This window comes from Chlamydotis macqueenii, chromosome 14 (genome assembly GCF_036417535.1).
Source record: "Chlamydotis macqueenii isolate bChlMac1 chromosome 14, bChlMac1.mat, whole genome shotgun sequence".
NCBI classification, from domain to species: domain Eukaryota; kingdom Metazoa; phylum Chordata; class Aves; order Otidiformes; family Otididae; genus Chlamydotis; species Chlamydotis macqueenii.
The window spans coordinates 18,445,196-18,469,264 of NC_141569.1; the positions used below are offsets into that span (position 1 = coordinate 18,445,196).

Sequence of the window (24,069 nt, forward strand, 5' to 3'; positions counted from 1 at the left end):
TGCCCCCAAAGTAGAAGAATCATTACTGTAGCTTGCACTGACATCTCCCCAGTTCTCGGATCGGACCTCTTCTGCAGCAGCTCTCAAGCCACTGACGAGAGGTGGCACCTGGCAGGTGAGTTTAAAGTCGCCAATTCCTTGTTTCCCACAGTGCCGCCCGTGATCCGTGTCTACCCCGAAACGCAGGCGCAGGAGCCCGGCGTGTCGGCGAGCCTCAAATGTCATGCTGAAGGCATCCCTAATCCCCGAATTACCTGGCTAAAGAACGGCATTGATATCATGCCAAAACTATCCAAACAACTAACGCTCCTAGGTAAGACCAGAATTTTGATTCATTAAAGTATTGTAGAGGGGGATTAAGGAGGATTATTTTGCACTTTGAATTAGAAGTTCTTGTACTTTCACTAAGCCACAGTCGTTGGAAATCGTGTTACAAAATCCCTGTTCTTTCTTTTTGTCTTTTTCTCCTGTGAGTTTCTCGGGAAATGCAGTATTGATTGATATAAGTGGTAACGGTGTTGTGTTAAAAGACAGCGTGCCTGGTTCTCCACTGCCTCGTCTTTTGTGTACAACTGTGCAAATCAGAAGAGAAATGCATTAAATGATTTGTTTGGGTGTAAGCAGGACAATGGATGCAAGTCAGCTAAGAATCAGGCTGTGGCTCATCTCTCTTCTCGCACCCGCCTCTGCAGAGGGAATCAAGTTCTTGCCTCCTGTTGGTCCCTGTTCAAATGCGAGGGCAGCAGACACAATGAAAGGCAAAAATATTTGTTTGCTGTATTTTGTGTAAAAATATTAAGAACCTCCCCAATCTGTCCATGGTGTGTTACAGCCCAGTTGGCGACACAGATATCCCTGCATAGGTGGGTGTGATATCTCAAAATCTTCTGAAGTTTTTAGGCAACAGTCCCACTCCAGAAAGCAAAATGATAGGAGGAACTTCAGAGAGACCAAACCCAAACCCATTTTTTTTTTTGTGATCTGATGAAAAACAGTATGCAAAATTGAGGTGAATTTTTCTCCACTAAAGCCAAAGAGTTTTTTCTTTAACAAGAAGAAATAAATGAAATTTAATTTCTTGTTTGCACTTGGGATTGTTCTTTGTTCATTTCTGGTGCAGAGTGTGTATGTGTTAACGGAAAGAAGCAAAACATAGCTCCCATGAGAATCCCACAAATACCTCTAGCTATGCATGAGGAAATGTTGTGCGGTGAAGCCGGGTGGCTGCGGCAATGGAAGGCAATTAAGGGCAGTAAAAGCAATTAGCAGCAGCGAGGAACACTGTTTATGGGTGTCTTTCTTACAGCAAACGGAAGTGAACTTCATATCAGTAGCGTTCGATATGAAGACACGGGTGCCTATACCTGTATTGCTAAAAATGAGGTGGGAGTGGATGAGGACATATCTTCACTTTTCATAGAAGATTCGGCGAGAAAGACCCGTAAGCTTAATTTTCGTGTATTTAATTCTTTAAAGTGTGTTTAAATGTAGTGGTACGTATACAATTTAATAGTTCAGTCCATTGCATGTGGTATGCTAGACTCTTATGTGTGAGGTAATAACAACTTGGTCTGTGCATTGATCAGTGGATTGGATATTGTTTTGGGAGGGAATTACGTGGGGAAGGTGAAATCTCGTTCAGAACGATGATGTCTCTTAGATGCCAGAAGTGTACTGGCTGTAGTATGGGTAACATCTTTACTAGAGTAACAAATTGGCAGTAGTTTTAGTTATAAAATAATCCAAACCCTAATATTTTGTTGAATTATATGCACTTTCAGAAAATAAATTTCATTGATTTCTGTACGAGACTTCTTTTAAAGCCAGTTACACATCAAAGTTCTCCAATATTTAGATGCTTGAAAAATGTTCTAATTGAATTATTTATTTTACCTGTATTTACATCTCTAACTAGCAAAATCAATTTTCCCTTGGTGTGAAATTATCTTCCACTTCAAAGACAAATATTCTCCCAGCCACTCTTGGCTGCATGTCTCCCATAGGAGTGCAGCAGTGTTATCTTGACCGAAATGTCCGCAAAACGCAATTAATGAAGGAGGTGATTAGTTGCCCCCATGGAAAAAGCTCCCAGAGGCCTGATCCTTCCTAATTCTCCCGTCTTAACTGCTTGGGAGATTGCTTGGGTTCATGGTGATACTAAAAGGCTAGATGCAAATAGGATTTTTGCTACTTTTCCGGCTGTTGATACAGAGCAAGAGTTGAAAACAAAGTTAGCCATAAATACGTGCTTTCGTGGCAATTCTTTGGATAATATATTCTGTTCCTCATTAAAGAGATTTATGTACTCTTGTAATATCTGTTGTTTTCCCTTGAATACTTGAGCAAGGGAAATTACAGTATGTTGAGAAATAATTGGATGTATCTTAAACAGAAATTCAAGTACAGATGTACTTTCAAAGAGTATTTGGATCCTACAAGAGAATGTAGTTGCATGGAATTCCAAGAAGTGCAGCAAAGTGTGTCACTGCTGGAACTGCCAGTCTGAGGCTTCTGAAGGATGCCATGTGTGCTTATTGAACGTACAGAAAATCACGGCCCATACTGTACCTCCTGTTACATTTGGAGATAACATCTGCTCTTTAATAAGACTTTGATCTTTGCACAGGCTAAAGTTGGCTTCATTTCAGTGACAATTTTTCCCATGTCAAAGTTTCAGAATTGTCTATTGAAGGAGTAAACGTCTTTAGAAATATCTGTCTTTCCTGATACTTTATTTGAATGAATGTTACAGAGTTTTCACAAATTAATCAGTTCATGTAAACATGAGTATTAATTCAGTTATTTGCTACAATGAAAATTTTGACATTGTTTTGTGTTTTGTTTGTTTTTTTTTTTCTTTTCCTGATTATTTTCTGGCTTTCCCAATTTTCTGATGCTGCAGTTGCAAACATACTGTGGCGAGAGGAAGGTACTGCAGTAAAGTTCTTTTGTCGTAGTGATAATGTGCTTGTCTGCTTTAATAATTCCATGATGGGCCATTCTCCACTGACTTGCCACTAACTCTATCAACTTTCACAGATACCAGATTAAGTACAGACCAGACATTTAAAAGCTAAACTATTCAAATGGGAGATGTCACTCTGGTAATATAAATCGTACCTATAACTTCTTCCATTTTCCCACTGTGAAATAATAGATGACCATAAAATAGAGAAAAAATGTGAATTTTATATGAGCCGCCACTAATGTGAGTAGCCTGAGATCCTCAAGCTGCATTAACAATTGCACGTGTCAGAAGTCTTCCCAAATTACCATAATTGAACAAGTAAGACATAAATTCAATACACTGCATTTTTAAGCAAGCAGTTCAAGCTCTTCCTCCTCTGTAGCACATATTGATATTTACTAAATGAGCAACAAAAATTGTGTTCTTGACTGTTAGGCAAAAAAAAAGCCCACAACAGGTCTTGCTTCCCTGTATCCTTTAAATCGATGTAGGGTAAAGGTTCCCCAATTTCTCCTGGTTTTAATTGGCAGTTAAGATCTCTAGTTTGATCAAATTTATAGTGTACTCTACACAAGGTCAACATCTGTGTATCTTGGAAGCCAAATTAGGAAAAAACCCATCCTGTTCAGCAAATTCAGTCAAAGATATTATGGAGGCACTTAAAATGAAAATTTATTTGATTTTGTGAGCGCTTATGCTGTCATAATTTCCAAAACGCACAGCGAGACGCGTCGTGCAAAGGCCTGAGGAGCTCTCCAGCAGCTCGCCCATCTGCACAGTGCCCAGGTGCAGGGGTGGGAAGCCCCTCGGCTTTGGGTTCTGGGGGCCGTGAGCAGGGTGTCCGCTGGAAGGATGTTCCTTTTTGGATGGAAGTCCAGGCGTAAGCCAGTTCCTACATCTGCCAGTTGTGTATGAGGAAGCTGGGACCTTGGTGTCCTTCCAGCCTTGCGGGGAAGGTCTCTGCACATCCAAACGGATCTCAACTGCATCCCCCTGCCCATTGCAAACACCCCTCTCTCCCGTTTTTCCTCCAGGAAGGGCTGCGCACCCGCTCTGCCTTTGAGGGTGCTAAGACCCTTTCATCAGTAGTGCCTCCAGGTACCCAAAATGGCAGTTGTGCTTCATGCCCTCGGCTTGGAGCTCTCTGGATTGCTGTGGCTTGGCCCCGAGGGTTTTAGGGGCAGAAGAAAAGTGCCACCCCGTAGTGACCGGTGCTACCTTGGCCAGTTATGTGAACACCCAAAGTATAGCTGCTGTCCCGCTGTTGGCTGCGGACACGTATATGCAGCAAATGCAGCCAGTTGGAGGTCGTGAGATGCAGCACAGCTGTCTAAGCCAGCTCTCCAACACTTATTCCCAAATACACCTCCTGCATGGTGTGTTTGCAATGCTACGGTGCTACGGCAATGGAGAGCGTCTCTTTACTGCTGGTGTTCCCATAAATGGCACTACGGGCGCCAAGAATTGCAATTTCCCTTCTGCTTGGAAGTAAAATCTGTAGTGCTTCTAATCAGTCCAGCATCATCTGCATGATGCTACGTGATTATTTATATACTGCATCCCTTATGCTCCTTTTGAAAGAAAGTAGTTGGATAACCCTACCAAACGTAGAAGTGTGGTAATATTGAAAAAGCAACTAAGAAGCTGGCTGCAGAAAGTCTTATTATAATTCTGCTAAACATTATGGACTTACTGCTTATCAATCTTGCACATTTTAAATAAAAGGATGAGCAATGAACGGGAAAACATGGGCAGTAAAAGCAGATTTCCTATTGATGCTCCTGAACAATTCAGTATCTTTAGAGCAGATTTATTCCCCTGCCTGTGTTGCTCTATAGCGTTTGATCAGTACATATATTCTAGACAAATTGTCCATCGAACACACTTGAACATGTGAAATTTTGGCACAGGGAAAGCTGGAAGAGAGGAATTATATTTTTGTTTTTACATTTTAATGTATTGTTTCAATTCTGTTAAAATGAAAACCTATGTGTAAGTAGCAATATCAGCAAAGGGATTGGTAGACTTGAGCTCCTATAAAATTATCACATCCTGATGCTCGCAAGGTCTGCAGTAACTAAGGCTGTTGGGAAAGTGCATAGAACAAGGGTTTGCTGCTAGTCAAAATTTTACCACAAGTAGCTGGTCATTTTAAAAGTCAATCGGTCTGTTCTCAAAACCTTTCTCAGACCATGCCCAAGTAAAACCTCAGGAAATGAGTGCACATAGCATGGCCAGCCAGTTAAACGTGGAACTGGAAGCACGTGCAGTATCATGCAATGTACAAACTAGATTTTAATTTTGCACAGAAAAAAACTATGAGTAGCCCAGATGTAAGGCAGAGATTTGTCTTCATGCCAATGTTCATTTTTGCAGTGAGTGTTGCTTTCTTTATACCTGGATAGAGGGAGCATATCGTGCCAGCAGGCAATCAGCAGTTATATAAACCTATACACTTAAAAAGCTGAAAGCCTTTTTGTTACCAAATTTAAGTTCTAAAATACTTCCAAGCATTTAGATTAAATTGAGGAAAGTTATTCAAGTATCAGATCAGAAGAGTATTCCGCAATGACAAATTTGCCCTTTGATCTCAAAGGAGGAAAATACGAATGTATGCTCAGATAGGGGAGTGTGTTCCTCAAATAAAGAAGACTCTTGTTGTCATCAGGTGTCCTCCTGAAGTTTTTTTAAAAATAGAGAAGTTAGAGTCAACTTCATCTGGAATGGCTCGAATAAGAACTGTTATGTAGTTTTTGAACTAGTTGTGTCATCCAACTTGAAATGTCTTCTATTAAAAAGGGGAAAAAAGCAAAACCCTCCTTATTATTCCCTTAGTTCCCAATCTAGTACCTACTTCACTGGTATAAATGGCACAACAGAGCAAAATTCTCCGTTCCCCACCTCTCTACTAAAATAACTCCCCAGACCGAGGAGTGTAATCAAGATTGGAGTCTGTTTTACCAGTGTCCATGAGATTGTCTATAGACTTAGCCCAATCAAAATTTGGCAAATACTTCATAAGTCACAAGAAAACACCTAGTTTGTCTATTAAAATCCTGCTTTGTCTAAAAATCAGTGTGAAGATTACTGTCTGAAAAGGTATTTTAATTTGAATTGGTAAATTTAAAAAGAGAGTACCTGAATGCTGTTGGTACTTTGTATCATATTTTAATCAGTCAGTGGAAAAACTTGCACTCATTTTCCTGTAAAATAAATGGTGGGGCTTGCCATGTCACTAACTCTAAACCTATGGGGTAAAATTATTATCAAAGTATTTTGGTGACTAATTAAGGCCTTAATTTGGAAACACACTCTCATTGTAATTGGATCATCAGACAAAATCACGCTACTATCGTGCATGAAAATAATAATAAGCATCTTCACAGTGATCATAATTTCTTGCCTGCCTGTTTCCACTTCTTAGGGTTAAAATCCGTTCCTCATGAAAATATGTGCACTCGTTCCAGCCAGGGTCAAATTCTGCCCTCTGCATCCACGCAAATCCCATTGCAGCAGGTGGGAGTTGTGTGCGTGCTGCAAGCGCAGACTTTGGTCCAAAGTGCCCAAATGCAATATTTTAGCAATGTACCTGGAAGAAATTAGCCGTTAGTCCATAAAGATAACTTAGTAGTTGATGGAAGTTCGATAGCTTTTTTTTTTTTTTTTCTACGTGCATGATCCCTCACCGTGGCATCACATTTAAGGATCACGGCTCCCGTATCTGCCTGATGCCTTAACTGGGGTATTTCTGTGGTTTAAAGAAACTCAACTTGAACTTTGTCAGTACAGCAAACACCACACGCTGTGAAGTTGTACTCTGAAGCCACTTATTTGGCACAAGAAGAGGGGTTTTTAGCACCAAAAAAAAAAAACCCTCCTAGCCTTATGAAATACTATGTGTTTTACAAAGTTTTCCAAAAACGTATTTATCCAAATTATACGTGGTTTTTACCATGAAGTTTTCCTATGAGGATTTAGACCTCAATCCTGCAAATGCTAAGAGATGTGAGAAACTCTGTAGACGTAAGCAGCGTTTAGAGCTGCTGCCACAGGACCAGCTGAGGGAATCGTAACTCTGAGCATTGTTCAGATCTGTAGAACTGGGACCTTATTTCTCCACAGGTAAATTGTAATTAATAACGAATTACAAATTATCACATCACCATCTCGTTGGCAGATAAGTACACTATCAACGTTACGGGGTGGTCTTTGCAAACACTTATTGGTGGTGGTGTGGAAAAGATTAAGTGATGCTTGGATCTTTCTACCTAGAGTGTTTGAGAAGATCCTGAACATTTCTTAAAGATGCTCGTTACTTCAATAGCATGTAGCTGTAGAACAACTAAATCATCGATGTTTTAAGGCATTTCTGCATGACAGAAATGAGAAAATGTGATCTTCTCACAGCAAAGCAATGACAGACAACCAGTTTTCTGAATCTCCTGGAATGCCCCAGTTGGATAAATGAGTGGTATTGCGATGCTGAACTACTCCACATTTGTGAATTACAGTTTGCAAGATTTCAAAAATGTATTTGCTTTGGTGGCTACAGTTAGTTTAAGAAAATAGAGAATGTATTTTCGTTCATGGATCAGATGTTAAGCCATTCATTTTGTGTCGCGGTTACAAGAAATCAAGTCAACTGTAACAGAACAACCTTCAGATTAATTTTGACTGTAGCTTCTCAGTTCTCATATTATTAGCAAGCTGTTTTTAATGAAAACATAGGAAAACTAAGTCATAATCTGAGTAATACAGTGTAGTACGGGGGTTTCTTTTGATCAAACCCTCCTTTGGTTCATATGCACGAGACCTGAATATAGTTACTTGGGTACAACCACCGCCACCAAGGCAACGCATTTTTGAATGTGTCTGTACCTCTTCACTCCTTGAAGCCCTTGTTGTGACATGGAATTTGATTTTGTGAATGCACCAACTGCATCCAAATGACCGCCTTTTATGTAAGACAGATTTTGTTTACTGGGGGAGGAGGGAGAGTTCTTAAAGTCCTAACACCTAAGGATACATTAAAAAAAAAAATCCTACTCTTTTTGCTTTATCCCCCTTCAAGGCCTGAGTGTTGGGAATATGTTCTATGTCTTTTCTGATGATGGGATCACAGTCCTTCAGCCAAACGAATGTGAAATCCGAAGACACATCAGGCCTGAAGAGAGGATTTTCACAAGTTATGTAAGTCCTAAACCCGGCAGCTACAGCCAACAGCTGTGAAAGTTTCTCTTAATCTCTTCAAATGTTCTTGTTGATAAAGGAACCATTTGACACAGTGATGTTGGAGCTTGGTGGGCTTCATGTGGCATCCCTGAGGTATATCATCTTCTCTTCTTGAAAATTAAGGGAACCACGTATAAGACTGGCATGGAGGATTAGTGATGTGCTGCAGAGAATTTGCCTACAGTTAGCGTGTCAAAATGTAGGCAAAGATTTTCACTTGTCCTGTTTGACCTATTTACATATCCATGCCCAAAAGTTGTAACCGGGCTGTACAGAAAGTGCAAAAGTCAGCAGCAAGGACATCAGACATCACTCCCTGGTGCTAGCTGGCCCCTTTTACTGGCGACTCCGTAGGCAAAGGAGTGGGCTCTTCAGAAATAGTTTCCCAGGTTAAAGCACAGGTGAATAAGGATCATGAGCCCTGCAGGCTGGGTCAGGCTCTGCTGTCATAGGTAAAGATTTTCTTGTGAGTCTATATTCGGTATTTTTTTAAATTTCAGGAAATTTCTGGTTGATACTGTTGGGGTTTCTTTTCCACTGGAATATTTTATTTTCACTTGAACTCCAGACTGATGCTCACCTCAAGATTGGTCCTTAACATGGACTTAATATTATTAAGCCACACTTGAGCTGTTGCTACTCGAAGACGGGTATTTTGTGTTTCTTTTCCAAAGAGCTGCAAATATTGAAGAGGTAGTTCTGGAGAAACAGCTTGAAAAGAACAGAGGAGAGAGGGCACTTAAGGAAATAATGTCAGCACAGTGGTGGGCATGAAGGGGATTTTTAACGTCATTACTTGGCTGCCTTTCAGAGAGACCTCTGAGGGTTTCCTGCAGATATCACAGGGCCCTTTCCCTTGGTATACGGAGGATGGACATTTTTTCCTCCCTTTTCTTCTTTAGTATCTTGAGTATTTGCCACGTAGACAGTGACACCAGCCTGCAACCTCAGGAGAGTTTCTACAATGAAAGTGTCTTTGATTGCTGTTAGAGGGGACAAAAGGCCGGAGACCTTTCCCTGCTCCCGTTGGTTTGGGTGGATGCTGTATTGTGATAGCCCAAGCCTCAGTGCACAGCTGAGGATGAGGAGGGCAGTTCGGAGGCTGTCAGGTGCCTGGCTACGTGAACGGCTACTGGAAGCCCAAGGCTGGCTTTTGTAGCCTGTTTTAGCTTGCAGTAGCGTAGATCCCCAGCCTGGCTGGAGGGCCAGAAAGGCAAATGCAACCAAGCTGTTGAATCTTGTATCTTTAACCCTTCCAGGTGGTCTCCACCAAGATACTGAACAGACAAAGGTGGGCTGCTCAGAGGTGAAATCTTTTTGTCCATCACCATTGCTCTGCTACAGACCTGGTGTTGGCATTACTTTTGCTTGTACTTCTCTTTCCCCAAACAAGCTCTGCTGCTCTAATCGCTTTCTTCTTAGGGAGCTTGTGCCATTGTTTAAAGTGACCTAGCTGTTGGCAAGATTTAAAAATCAACAGTTGTGCTCGCTGAAATATCTACATGTTCTTTTAGTTTTACCCTCGTTTCCGAACCATAGCCTGGTCCCACACAATGCTCTTTCACATAAACCAACACAACGGAAGGAAAAGTGATGAAGAGTAGCCAAGGTGCAGAGGCTTGTTGGTGAGATCACACTTGACTCTTCAAACTTAGGGTACCAGTGAACTCCCGCTAAAGCTAATACCAGTTTTGCACGGGACTTAGTGAGTGGAGGATCAGAGACAAAATGTGGCATCAGGCAGCTGTGAACAGGATTTGGTCCAAAGGAACAAGATTTGGTTCCTTTGGAACAAGGGAAGTCTCTGTGTTGGAGCAACGGACAGTAGGACCCTACCTGTTTTGCTGCTGTTCCCCTGGGCGCAAGCATCTTAGAGCACACTCCTGAAATGAAAATGAAGACTTTATGAAAAATACAAAGCTGTAATCCAATTAATGAAAATCTCTGTTTTTTCAAAGCACAGAGTGACGTTTCTGTTGCTAATAGATGCTGGCAGCACTGCAAGTCTTGATGAACCACAGCATACTTCAAAAGACAGATCCATAGAGTGTGTGGTTATTTAAATTCAATGTGAGTTTGCAGGAGGTCCAGCTGTTTAATGTCACTGGGTAGAGCTAGGCTGCAGTGTGCTACCTGATAAAATAATTTTCATGTTTTCCAGGTAAGAAAGGGGGAAAAAAATCATCCTAATGGAATCCCCCTAGAATTTTTTTTTCTATGGTTTTCAAGGCTAAGCTCTTTGCTGCTCCAGGCCCTGAACTTGTAGAAATTAAACCTTTTCTCCTTTTCTTTTCTTTTTTTTTTTTTTTTTCCTTTTCTCAGGAAGAGATCTGTCCTAGAGTGGAAGGTGAAGGCACTCAGTCCTGCCTCTGGGCTTCAGCAGTCAATGTCAGAGACAAGTACATTTATGCGACACAGCCTAAGCAGAACAGAGTAACGATAATTGATATCCAGGCTCAGAAAGCCGTGCAGGTACTTACAGAGGGAATGCTTTATTCAGTGGTGGCAAAAGACTGATATGGGACAAAAAAAAAGTAGATCATTGTCCAGTAGATCTGCTGGCATCACTGAAACGTTGGCCCTGTGTGGCTTTCAGGCTGTTTGTCATCATCCCAGGCTGCATCTGCAGCCAGGCTTGCAGCTAGCATGGTAAAATAATGCCAGGACGAATTTCTGACTTACGCTCACTGAGCTGCCGCCTGACCTCGGCTGTAAGCACGTTGGGAAGAATGAACTGGTGTGGGCGTAATTCAAGCAGAAATTGACCCCTGATCTACTGACTATAAGTAACAGCGTAAGATGGAGTGGTGTCTAGCCAGAAAATGATGCCAAGCAGCCAGGTTTTTTCTACTGGTGGTCCTGCTGCTGATCCCCCAATTGGTTTGAAGGTAATTGTGCAAAGCTGCACAAATGGGCATAACAGTGGGACGTGGGAATGTCTGCAGTGAGCTAATTCAATTTTCATCATCTGCATTTGGGTCACTATGGAAGCACCTATCTCTCCTTTTTTTTTTTTTTTTTTTTTTTTTTTTTAAGTCCTTGGATGTTGACCCACTGCCAACCAAATTACATTACGACAAGTCCCATGACCAGGTCTGGGTGCTTAGCTGGGGTGACATGCACAAGTCCTCACCGACGCTGCAGGTAAGTCCTTGTGCCCCTGAGCCTTTGCCCTTCCTTGGCTTGGCGTCATCAGTTGCAAGCTGGTGGCTGGTCAGTTACAGGTAATTAACAGCATTTAATGGTCTGGATATAAAGCTCCTCTTTCATTTGCATATCTAGTGTGTTTTATTCATCCCTCCTCCAGCCATCCTCCCATATTTTTCCTGCTGTTTAATTTGTTTTTGAGCAATGACTGTGCCATAGGCTGGCAGCAGGGATGCTTTGTTGCCAGGATCTGTTTTGTTTTAAGGCTGACGACAGAGCCAAGGGCTGTAAAGTCCTACAGCAAGGGCTGGCAGCTGGCTGCGAGCGGTACGTGCCAGAGATGCTCCAAGTCGTTTGTGCAGCCCGAGTGAGTGCGGCTTCTTTCTAACTTGATTGAGATCTAAAAGCAGTGGGTACCAAGAAGCCAGAGAAAACACGCTTTCTGCATAGACATCTGTGACTCTGCAGGCTGGTGGTAGTGTTTTGTTGGAGGTGGAAGTCAGGCTGAGCAGCACATTCAAGGATGAGCCTAAGGTAGGGACTCTGTGTGTTCACAGCCTGCCGATTTTTTTCTGTCTGCAAAGAATTTGAGGGCATTGCATCTAAAAGAAGCACTGAAAGGTGAATGAGTCATACGGTGCCTCAAGATTCATAACTCTTCCAGGATTACTCGCCTAGCACCCTCGTTATGCTTTGAGCAGAACTGCGCTGTTCTCCAGTTTGGGAAAGGCATTTATCCCTTCTTATCTTCCACACAGGAGGAGTCCAGGTTGACTCCCAGTGCACTAAATTGCTACTTATTTTCTTTAAACTCATTTTGTCACTTGTGTCTCATCGTCCTTATGGATGATGATGGAGCATAGTGTGGTAGAACTGTTCCTCTCACAGTAAAATGCCAAAAGGAGCTCTCTAGGGCATGAAAAAAAAAATGTAAACAGCAGAAGTAAAGCCTCAGGGACAAATTCTGTTACTGGGCATCAGTGACTGCTGACGGGGTGCCGGTGAGCTCCCTGGAGATGCTCCACACTCGGGACCGTCAGACCCACCGTGATACTGGGCAGAGTAGTGCAGATGGGTTTGGACAACTAAATTAGCTTCCGTTTCTGGATTGCCCTGGAGGATTCACGCTTCTGTTGATGGTACAGAAGCACAAAGTGTAGGCATCTAATAGGGCATTTTGCTGCTGTTGTGTGTTGTATGACAGAGCTGACACCAGAGCTGATTTGATCCATCCAGACGTGCCCGTCTCTGATTGTTATTTTCTGGCACTTGTTGCCCGGCCTTTCTGGAAATGTAGGTGTCGTGTGAATACTTCTACCAGAAATGTTTGCTTCTAAATCTGCATTAAAGCATTCCCCAACAGGCAGAGACGAAGGGTGACTCTGCTTTCTGACCTAAAAGCCTACAAATCTGGAGGCTACGTTAGTCATGGGGCTGCCCAAGGCTTCGCTGGAGATGAAGGCAAGACGAGCCATCCCCACCAGCCACATGCGCCATCTGAGATAACGGCTGGAGACAGCAAGCTTCTGGTAATAAAGAGTGGACCAGCAACTCAGTATGGGCATTTCCAGGAAAAGACACCAGAAACAGAATGGGGGCAAATAAACAAAGCTTTCTGAGGCAATGCTGCCAGCTTGCCTCACCTGGGGATGAGCAGTTTCTTGTACCAGGGTATAAGGAGACAAAATGGGCTCTCTTTACCCTTTCTGACTTAATTTCTTCCGTCCAGCTGTGAGAGGTTTCTGTAATTAAAGGAGAGATGGCGCAAGCATGTGATTATTAAGAAGAACACACCGTCTGCACAGTTGGAAACTTGTTATAAGGCTCCAGCTCTCAGGTAGTCCTTTCTGTTATCTTTATGAAGTGCAGTAACACATATAGGGAATGCAATTAGCATCAGTGTTGGCAGATCTTTTCTTTTTTCCGACCTTCTTTCCCAAAAGGTGGGCAGTGACTAATTTGGCAGAGTTCATTCTTAAAACGTGCAGTGTTTTGTTGCAGACAAGCAGTAAAATATCTTTTTTAACAAAGATGCTGCTGCAGAGGTTGATCTGAATTTCCACTCGTTCTTTGGAAGTCAGGGATTTATCAAACAGCCCGTGCAGCCGACTAATGGGATGCTGTTGTTATTGGCTTCTGGGAAGCAAATGTTTGGCCTCGTGAAAGCATTGTGCAAGCATGGGCAACTTTCTTGAGCAATTTGGTTGGAAGAAATCTAAATGGCATGAACAGAACAGCTGTCTGAGCTAAACCTTGTAGGGTTTTAGCGTTTCCTTAATGAATTACGTAGCTATAAATTCAAAGCAACTACTGTTGCACGTTAGACCAGCAGATGTTCCTAATGAACTGAACGGACTAAAGTTATCTTGAACTGAGCAAACAGTTTGAGTATTTAACATGTTAATTATTGAAAACTTCTACCTCTCCTTTTCTGGAGCGGTGGAGGAGCTGAGTTGCCGTGGCCGTGGAGGTGTGTGCTGTGCCAAAGAGCCTTTCTCTGCTCTTCCCTGAATTTTGTATGGTGCGGTGGATGGAGGAACAGCTCTTCTCCTTCAAAAGTGATAATTAACTGCTGTGAGTTAGTGTTTCATCCTTTGAGCTGGTAAATTATCGCTGTGCATTTAAGTGAGATTAATAAATATGACCATGAAATAAATGTTTCTTTCAGACAGCAAGGAATAAATTATTATGGTCGTAGTGTTGTCATAGTACTTCAGCTCCTGCATGACTGCTCTTTCTCGAGATATGAACATCGTACGAAAGTAGAGTTGTGTACTTACCTTTCAAATGTCAAGCCTCAAATGCTATTTGTTAGCACACCTTTTTCAAGACAGCCACACCAAACAGTATTTTGAAGTCATTAATCAGTTTGAGTCTACTGCATCCCTGGAAAAGCCACTCGCTGCCGTGTAGGACTGTGTAATCTGTGTTTACCTCGCTGCTGTACTCGCTGCTTTTCCTGCGCTCAACCTCGCGTGTGTTTGTTGTAGGTAATACCAGAGGCGAGCGCAGGGGAGGAGCAGCACGTTATCCGCACACCGTTTGAAGGAGTGGAGGATTTTTTTATACCACCTACAAATCTTATTATTAATCACGTCAGGTAAGAAGTGATCTTAATGAATAGGAACAGTGGCCATGCTGCTCTCGTCTCATGGGCATTCTTCTAATAATCTTACAGCACTTGACAAATGTTAATGAATTAATTCATGATCAAGCTAACTGCTCTTTACAATGAGGGTGGTGGAGCACTGGCCCAGATTGCCCAGAGAGGCGGTGGATGCCCCATCCCTGGAAACATTCCAGGCCAGGTTGGACGGAGCTCTGAGCAACCTGATCCGGTTGGAGATGTCCCTGCTCCTTGCAGGGGGGTTGGACTGGGTGGACTTTAAAGGTCCCTTCCCACCCAAACCATTCTGTGATTCTTACCCCCATTTTCACGTGTGAAATGGAGAAATGGTCGAACAAATTACCTATAGTTATTCAGCAAATCAATGAAAACACAAGAAACAAACCTGGACGTCGCCTAGACCATGCATAGGTGTGCAAACCTCAGGTTGGTCAGTTGTGCCTTCTTGCAGGACACACTACCCTGGCTTGTTTGTGCTGGAATTTGATGGCCAGAAAGCTGCCTTCTTCCTGAAAACCACTTTATGGATTTGGGCAGAAACCTGTGTCAAAGATTTATTACCTGAAGTGGTAAAAGTTTATACTACCTGAAGTATAAAGCGTGATTCTTCCACATGTTTCCAGCTATTTACTTGTTCAAATATTGAATCTCTTTGTGAGGTGTAGGATTTGAGCAGAAAAATGGTATGCACTGCATATTTAAAAAAAAAAAAAACAAAAAACCTCTCTGAACCATCAGTTTTGAATGTTAATGTGATGTAGTAGTTAATGAGATTGTGTAACTAACATACTAATAACTTGGAGTAATACTGTTTGCCTCCCAGCAGGCACAGGAAGCCTCCCATTAACATTATCAAAATTGATGGTAACTGCACAGCAATTTGTACTGTTCTTACCGTCTCGTCACATAACAACTGTTGAACCATCTTCTGTCCCCAGTATAGTTTAACTAAGTTAAACTCTCAAAAAAAAATCATAATGTAACTCCCTACATTAATCTTTGATTCCCTGCAGTGCACACTGAGGAGAGGAGGGGGTCGCGCGTAAATGATTATGTGTTGAATCTGATCCAAAATAAATAACCTTGCTTCTTCAAACACAAAATTATGAGATCTACTTCATGACTGTCATTCTCAATTTTTCCCTACCTCATTTTCCCAGTTTACTCTCAAACTATCATTATGAGTGATAGGGGTGCCAGGAGGTAGATGACTCTGCTGAATGTTAAAGCCTGAGATGAGGAGGTATGGTCTGGGTTCAAAGACAGGAAAATGGAACAATTACACTTTTTTATTATTATTATTCTGTTGTCTTTTTGCTCCAGTGTGATTAATTGGCTGTGTACAGATGATCTTCCATAAGAAGTGTTAAATGTAGATAATTGTCTGTAGCTTTCCGTGTGCAAAGCAGGGAGTGCTGTACCTAATTTCCTATTTCATTTGTTCAGGGCCAGATCTTTGCCCGTTCTCTCTCACCCTCAGCACAGAAAAATAATTGCTCGCAGTTTAATGAGGCTTACTGAGACCATGTTCTAAATTCTCCACTCAGAAACAATAAATGGCAATTCCAGCCTTTCCCAGGGAGGTGAATAGTTAATCTCTTCCATGAGCCAAAAAATATTTGTATGCAAATGTTTCTGCATATGTATTTCAGCTGCCTGTTGCTTCAGATGAATATCTAGGAATGTAGCCGTTTTTGTTAGTTCCTAGGGTGGATTGTTGTCCGTTAAAAAATCTCAAAGTGCAAGGTTTTTGAGATTTCAGATCATAGATTTCACGCAAGCGCTGCACCCTTCTGTAGCTGTGTGCACATAAAACACGGTCTGACCTACTTTTTAAAATTAAAGTTTATGATAAGAGCCATTTTTTAACTTCTTCAAGCATTTGGCCAAGTATTACGGAAGTCTTGGGGAAAAAAATGCTGTAAGGGAAAGCATTTTTTAAAGTGTACTTAAAATGCATTCATCCAGGAGAAATACAAGTGTCATATCCAATTTCCCCACACGCAGTGCGCCACGAATCTCCACTGCAGATATTTTCTGAAGCCTCTAATGGATGTGAGCATAATGGGAAAATGAAAGGCTTAGCCCAGTGATTTTCATGGGATCATACACTACGCTGGCTCCTTCTTTAGAAGTGAAATCATTGCTGAGTGTCTCATTGACAGATGGATTAAGAATAAAGAAATAAACCCAGTGTTTTAAGCAAAATACATATTATCTGCACATAAGCACGTTGTCCTCCACATTTCACGAAGCAATTTCACATCTTTCAGGGAAGAGACACAAAACTAAGCACTCACTTCATTTCCTTCCGTCTGCATTGAGTGGATGAAAAGATACTCGATGTAAAATGAGTTTTTGTAAGTCAGTATCAGTGACCTGTGAATCCAGGGGAACACAAACAGGCTGTTCTTGTGGGCTCCCTCTCAAATTAAGCAGAAACCTTTCTTGGCTATTCTTGACCTTTTCTTGTCTCCACCAAAGGTCAGACGTGCTTCAGCGTCTGTCTTTTACGGAACGTTCATTCTCTGCTCGCTGTTGTCTGCCCTCTCTTGAGATGGGAAACAAAGACCTCTTTTCTTCAGTCCACCCTGGCTGGTTGTGTTCCTCGAGAAATGTTTTACACCTTCCCTGGGCTGGTGGGACGGTGCCTAACACTGTCTGCTGTACACTTCAGCCTTGCCAGCTCCTGCAGTGGTCCCCAGGCACCACGCGTAGCAAACACGTCACAGCTGTCCTCTGGTGCTGTAATTTAAGAGATGAGATTGGACATGATCTTCACTCAATGGTTGTATATATAGCTCAAAGTTGCTCCTGGTCCCAGTCTGGCAGGAATATGCTTTATTTTGAACAGTTTTATATTTTGAGATTGAAAAAGTCTTGAGTATATATTGAATTACATCACTCTAGACCCGAAACAGATTAAATAGAAAAATGATCCACACTAGCCTACAAAACACCCAAGCCTTGATATATTTCTTATTGTAAATTGATCTTCCTAATAAAAGGCTTCAGCTCTTGAAGATGTTGTTCAAATGCCCAAGCACATATCCAAGCTTCCAGGATCGGGTTGCTATTTTTAACTGAAACATATATACCTCCTTTTAGTGCATTTTAGAAGCGCTAATATGAGAGAGATTTATTACAGAAACACACACTTCCAAAAACAACAGGATAGGGTTTCCCAGTTCTGCTGACCTTTGTCTTTTCTCAAGTGTATCACCATGTCTCCAGAGATGACTTCAGTGTCATGTTTTCTATTTCAGGTTTGGCTTCATCTTTAACAAATCGAAATCGGCAGTTCACAAGGTTAACCTGGAGACTGTGACCTACATCAAGACTATCAACTTCAAAAACTATAGCTGCGTACCACAGACCATGGCTTATACCCACCTGGGCGGTTACTACTTTGTCCAGTGTAGGAGAAATAGGTTGTTGGCTGCGTCGCCGCAGCTCATAATTGACAGTGTTACCGATACCGTCATCGGCCCCAACAGCGACGTGTCGGGCACACCTTATATCTCACCGGACGGACGCTATTTGGTCAGTGCGGATGAAGATAGCGGCAGGATGAAAGTCCAGACTCTATCTGTCCGAGGGGAAATCAAGTTGATTTATGACTTACAAACAGACATACACGTATCTGATCTGACATTTCAACCCTCTTTCACTGAAGGCAATCAGTACTATATATATGCTACTTCACATTTGCAAACAGATGTGCTTTTTGTAGAGCTGTCAACGGGGAAAATGAATGTACTGAAGAATTTAAAGGACCCTATCACATCCAAAGACTGGCCCTGGAGCAGCTACAACAGAATTGTGAAAGACAGTGGATTATTTGGACAGTATCTCATTACACCAGCTAAAGATTCATTGTTTGTTATTAATGGGAGGCAAAATACATTACGCTGTGAGGTTTCAGGTATAAGGAGGGGTAACACAGTGGTCTGGGTGGGAGAGGTATGAAAAGGGCAATAGCAGTAGAGCCTTCGGCAGGCAAGTACCAGTTGGACCTTTACACTGCAGCAAAGGAGCAGTAGCGTTGTATATTTTTACACTGGGAAAAAAAAAAAAAAAAAAAGAAAAAAAAAAAACAAAAAACCCCTGTATAGGCTTCATGGTACAATACTGGTCTACTTGCAAGTTTTCTAATACAAGGTATGCTCTGCTAATAGGAAGTGGTTTGGATGGGATATTTTTTATTTGGGGTTATGATTTGTGGTTATGAGAAAAATGCTGGGGAGCGAATAATATCTCCACTGAGATATCGTATAAGCCACGAAACCTAGTGATTCTGTAGAACAAAACAGATTTTGAGTTTCATACTGAGGAGCTTTTATGTTACATTTGAGCCATCAGTTTTCTTTCCTGTATGCCTTGCCCGTTAGCCGTGCTGGCTACCCCACCCCAACACGGAGAGACTACAGAAGCAATGACCACGGCTGAAATTCACCTTTGGATGAGGAGGGAAACTAAGCATCAGAGAGCAGTTTTCAACCCACAGAAACCTAGGAGAGCAATTTAATGAAAACTGATCAGTTTTCTCTGCAGGATGGCGTTGGGAGGATTCACGGATGTGATGTTAGAAGGAGGCATAACAGAAATAGTAACTGTCAGCTTGCTTTCTTCTGCACTTAATTTTGCTCTTGGTACTACTGAAGGCAAGGTTATGAGTCCCCCCTCTTCTAATGCATATTTGTGATTGTATTTGAGGAATGCAACATGAAATATCCAGGCCATTAGAGTGGGTAAAAGCCAGGAAGCACTGAAGGGGGGTTAGAGTTTGTAAAAATTGTTGTTGAGAAGGGGGCATTAGTCTTTCAGCAGCTTGTGAGTGCGGTCAGCTTGAGCACAATATGCAAACTCTGCTCTTGCGGGGCAGAGCATTAGGTACTGTTATTCCCATAGGAAGCAGCAACACTTCTAGAAATCATTGGTTTCTCTCATTAAATATTTAGTAGCACTGAAGTCACTTGGTTCCTTGTAAAATAATAGCTACGATGACAGAAGGTATTTTTAATAGAAAACTCACTCATTTTCTAGTCATAGCCTTAATTTGCCTATTTCTTTTCAGACATCCTAGGAAACAATTTTTCTTTGTGATTTTTTTCTTCTCATTTACGGTACACTTGTTTAGAGTCAATTATCTTTTAGTTATGAGCAAAGAAGTTAATGTAAAACCAGCTGGATTACCCCAGAATGCAGCAGCTGGCATTGAGAAATTTCAGTTGAGTTCCCATAAAGACAGGGATCCATTTGCACATTTGGAGGATATAAAAACTTTTCTAGTTGTGTTTTTGTAACTTTCTATGTCCATTGCCATGAAGTAATCAGGGCAAGAGCATCTATGGCTCGTGAAGCGATGCAAACCGGGTGAGCATCGCTGCCACCATAAACAAGCACATACGAGCGCTTGTATCTCATGCACCACTTTGAAAATGCGGTCTTGATGTGGGTGGAAAACTCTCTTGGAAGGAAAACATCTGTTGCATCAGAGCCACTCGTCGGCCTTTTGAAAGACCCAGCTCGGTTTGCGGATGACCTTGCCCAGAGTTTGTACGAAAGCAGCTGCTAAACACATCCAGTGATGTGTCTCGTGGTATAGTAATCATTTTCCAACACAGATGCTTAAAGTCACCCATTTCACAGTGCACACAGAGGGATTTTAAATGAGAAGAATGCAGACTAACACTGGTAATCTTTGTTTTAAATGTTAAACTTTTGCCGAAAGGGTAGCATTTTACCATGACTGTAGACCTGAAGTAATTTAAACCATTTCGGTTCTGTAGAGACTATATAAAAATCTGTTCAGACAGACGAAGAAGGGGAGCTGAATCCTATGAATTCATTAAACATGGAGTCCTTGAAATTGCCCTTCAGCACCCATAGGCTGAAACCTACATCTCTCTTCGCTTATGAGCCATAGGGGTTAGAAGAGACTATCCCATCATTGCAACAGAGACATAGAAAACAGATTAGCGTAGCCTTCCTTTAGCAATGCATGGTGTCCATGATTTTCTGCTCATCTGGTTAGGAAACATACCCATGTCAAGGAAAGGAGAAGACCAGCTTTGTAATTACCTTTAAATATGCACAACTCCTTTCTTGAACAAAGCTGTATCCATACATTGCCGTCATCCTAAATGTGTTTTACCAAGGCCGAACACTGCTCTCGTGTTATCTTTTATGACTTCTTGAATATTTTATTATGCCTATGGTAAGTTTCCCTGTAGAGACGTTCATTGTGTCATAGATCAAGCAAATATTACTTTTTCAAGAGTATTTTAAAAAAAAAAAAACCCTGTATATATCTGTTCAGGTAAATATTCTTGAGGTTGGTTTATATTTAGGCTGTGAAAGATGTGTAACAGACCTCACTTCTTCCTGTTTGTCGCAAAATATTGGAATAGCGTTCACTTGAAAACTCCCACTTGGACCTCCCAAAGATGTTCCTTTTCTTCCCTCTTCAGCCCAAGTTCTGGTGACGTGTTTTCTAAATTATCCTGATGGTTATATATCATACTTAGAAAATGAAGTACAACATAGATTGTCCACACTACTTGTGAACAGTTCCAATGACAGTCAAACCTGACATTAAAGTGCTGCACATTTGTTACTCTGATTTTATTTTTTTTATGACACAGAAATTTTGTATATACTCAAAACAATGTTTCAACTCATTTTGGCCTTTCAGCTCTGTCAAAGAGACTACATTTCCTTGTTTGCAGTTTCTTTCCCACTCCCTTCGTGTTCTCCACCAAGTCACAATTAATTCCTAGCTAATTAATCACAATGATCAATTGAAATGAATTTAAATGGAATTAATGCCATTTGGTTATCCTATAGCACTCATATATCAGTTGGATCTTCTGACACTAGAATCATAGAAAAAATAGTCCCTGGTTGACAGTGAGACTCTAGTGCCAAGAGCAGGTGCATTTTTCCATTCATTGCTGAGGTTAAACAGCAGTATCATGGAAATACTGTTTTGTCTCAATATTTTTACTTTCTGAATGAGAGAGAATTTTTACTTAACATCTTTAACTATGCAACTCGGTGACTATTTAGAAGCCATCCACTTTTCTTTTAAATTGGAGAAAAAACTCACGAGTGCCTTAATTTGGAATCTGTGACAGTAATTAACTTCAACACTTTCATTATTTTTTTTTTTTTTTTTACCGCTACAAAAAAAAAATGAACAAAGTGTCCAAAAGATTCTGGTGGTCATGCCCATGGGATGGGTGGGAGACAGGAAGCTGGCAGGGCTGCTCTGTCACCCCTGCAAAAGGCCCTTGGCAAGGGAAGGTATTGAAGAATGCTTCACCCACCCCAAAGGACTTTAGCTGTGTTGACCTCCATGAACGCGGCTTTGCCCGAGAGACGCATGAGTCCTGATGACCTGTCGACAAGTACTTATTTACTTGATTTATACCATGATTAGGTCTTAATTACTAGAGTGCCTGGTAGTGTGCTAGATACTCCATAAAACAGATAAAAAGGCCAAGATCTCAATTCTGTAAGGAGATAACAGCTAATTCCCCGTATGACCCTACAGGAGGTCAACATAATGAACAGGGAAGCGGGAACAGAGATTGAGGGAGGCGTAGGAGTTGACATATGTGCAATAACCTGGTTATTCATCAAAGATCCAGTCATGCCATGATGCCTGTGTATTTTTTTTTTTTTTCCCTAAAGCCCCCTTTGTCCCTCCCCATTCAGGGCTTTATTTAAAGTGAACATCCATGGGGTTTACACACATGGCTGTTGCTCTTCATCACTTGGACTGGGACTGGGCCACTCGACCCCAGGGATTTCCCTGTCCCCTCTGTGTACTATGACTGGCCAGCTCATGCTCGGGTAATTTCTCCCTTAGAAAATTTCTCCCTTAGAATTTACTCCCTGGGAGTAAATCTTACTTGTTCTAACCAAGGGCATCCCACAAGGTGAGCAGCCAGCGCCCGGTTTCTGTACCAGATTACAACTCCCGCTCTGAAACTTGTGTTTATTGCCTGACTCACTGCTTTGCACATTTTCTTTTGGGCTAGCCAAAAAAAAAAAGAAAAACCCACCCCAAACCCTAAAATGCAGTTAGGTTATGGCAAACAACGCAGAGCTCAATGTTGTATTTACCTTTTCTAGTGCTGTTACTTGCTCCTAAGAGCACATCCCCACCTCAGCATCCTCTCTGCCTTCCCTTGCATACACCTCCACTGCCAGCCGTGTTCTCTCAAGAGAGGTACCAGCAGCTGCTGTTCCCCAAATGCTTTGAACTGGATTCCATCCCCTCCTTCCTGCATCTCGACTCCAGAGCTGCAGCACACGGGCCCTCAGCCCTGGTGTGGGCACAGCTCCCACTGCATCGCTCTGGCGTGCTCCCACCCAGCCCCTGCTGCTTCACCCTGTGCAGCAAGAGAGTTTCATTTTTATTTTTTTTTTCCCCTTGATACTTTTTGAAGCAGACTGAAATAAAACACATGGCAATCTCTCCATCTGGAGACCAGGAAAACCCGTGTGTTTCTTTTAAATTAGAGATGGTGCGGAGATACCTGGTGTTGAGGAGAGGACAAACTCCCAGCCAAGCGCGGTGAGCCTGGGAAGAGAGCATCCTACCTGCTAGAGGAAGAAAAGGACACCTGAAATGTCACCTTGCTTTTTAACCTGCCTTTGCAAGAAGACTGGTCCATTTTTTAACACTGATCTCTGAAAATAAAGAATGAAATAACAAGGCTGTGAGGATTTCTTTAATTACCCTGAAAACAGAGGAGAGAAACAGGCAGGCGTCAATCTCACCTCTGCTCGCATCTGGTAAAAATCGGGATGCCCCCAAAATGTGACACAGGGCTCGTGCCCAGGTGGTGGGGCTGAGCTGGGGCTGTGTAATGAAGGATGCTGCAAGCACAGAGCTGCAACTCTTCAGGTTTTTTTTTTTATTTTTATTACATTCAATGTGAGGTGGCTGCCAAAATACCTTAGTCCTGTGGCCACGCCATGGCGAGGTGGGATTTACAGCCCTTGCAGGTGGGGCCGGTTGGCTAGGGCATGACCGAACGACTCGTCGTGTTCCTGGCCTCTCCGCACCAGCTGAATTGATGCCCAGATCTCGGCTCAGTGGCACGTACGGCGTTAAAGGTCAGCCCTGCAGAGCCCGCTGGGAAGATGTACCGGTGCCGTCACGCCGCGCTGTTAATGACCCTCGGCACCTTGGCATGGGATGCTCGGGTGACTTACAGCTTCACAGACAAGACTGCATAGGAAAGGAGCTCTGTCTTACTTTGGTTTTGGTTTTATTCCTTTCTTGTGATGTATTTGTCCTTTATTGTAAGAAAAATGAAAATTCCTAGAAAAGGAATGACAACTCATTAGTGGAACAAGACTTCTGCAGGTCCCATCTTTAGTCTGGGAAACATGAAGGGTTGTGTGTCATCTTTTCCGTCTTTTCTTGTAGCTATAAGACAAAAAGCAAGACCAAAGTAAGTAATTTTTTTTAATTAATTCCCAATATTAACTTTAAAAAAGAAGGAAAAAAAAAAAAAAAAAGCCAAGAGCCCTACTGTGGTGCTTCTACCGTGCAAATTCAAATTGCCGCTGCCTG

At 42.1% G+C, this 24,069-nt stretch overlaps 1 protein-coding gene across 1 annotated transcript in view; it reads left to right on the top strand.

The window, feature by feature from the left end:
* The window catches only part of FSTL4 (follistatin like 4), a 220,597-nt gene extending 199,508 nt beyond the window's left edge, over positions 1-21,089 (top strand). The window contains exons 9-16 of the mRNA XM_086758856.1: positions 152-313; positions 1,307-1,441; positions 2,903-2,929; positions 8,040-8,158; positions 10,523-10,672; positions 11,237-11,344; positions 14,338-14,447; positions 17,741-21,089. Coding sequence (XP_086614982.1) covers positions 152-313; positions 1,307-1,441; positions 2,903-2,929; positions 8,040-8,158; positions 10,523-10,672; positions 11,237-11,344; positions 14,338-14,447; positions 17,741-18,443 — 1,514 coding nt within the window. The 3' untranslated portion in view covers positions 18,444-21,089. The remainder of the gene's footprint in view (positions 1-151; positions 314-1,306; positions 1,442-2,902; positions 2,930-8,039; positions 8,159-10,522; positions 10,673-11,236; positions 11,345-14,337; positions 14,448-17,740) is intronic.
* The last annotated feature ends 2,980 nt before the right edge of the window (positions 21,090-24,069 follow it).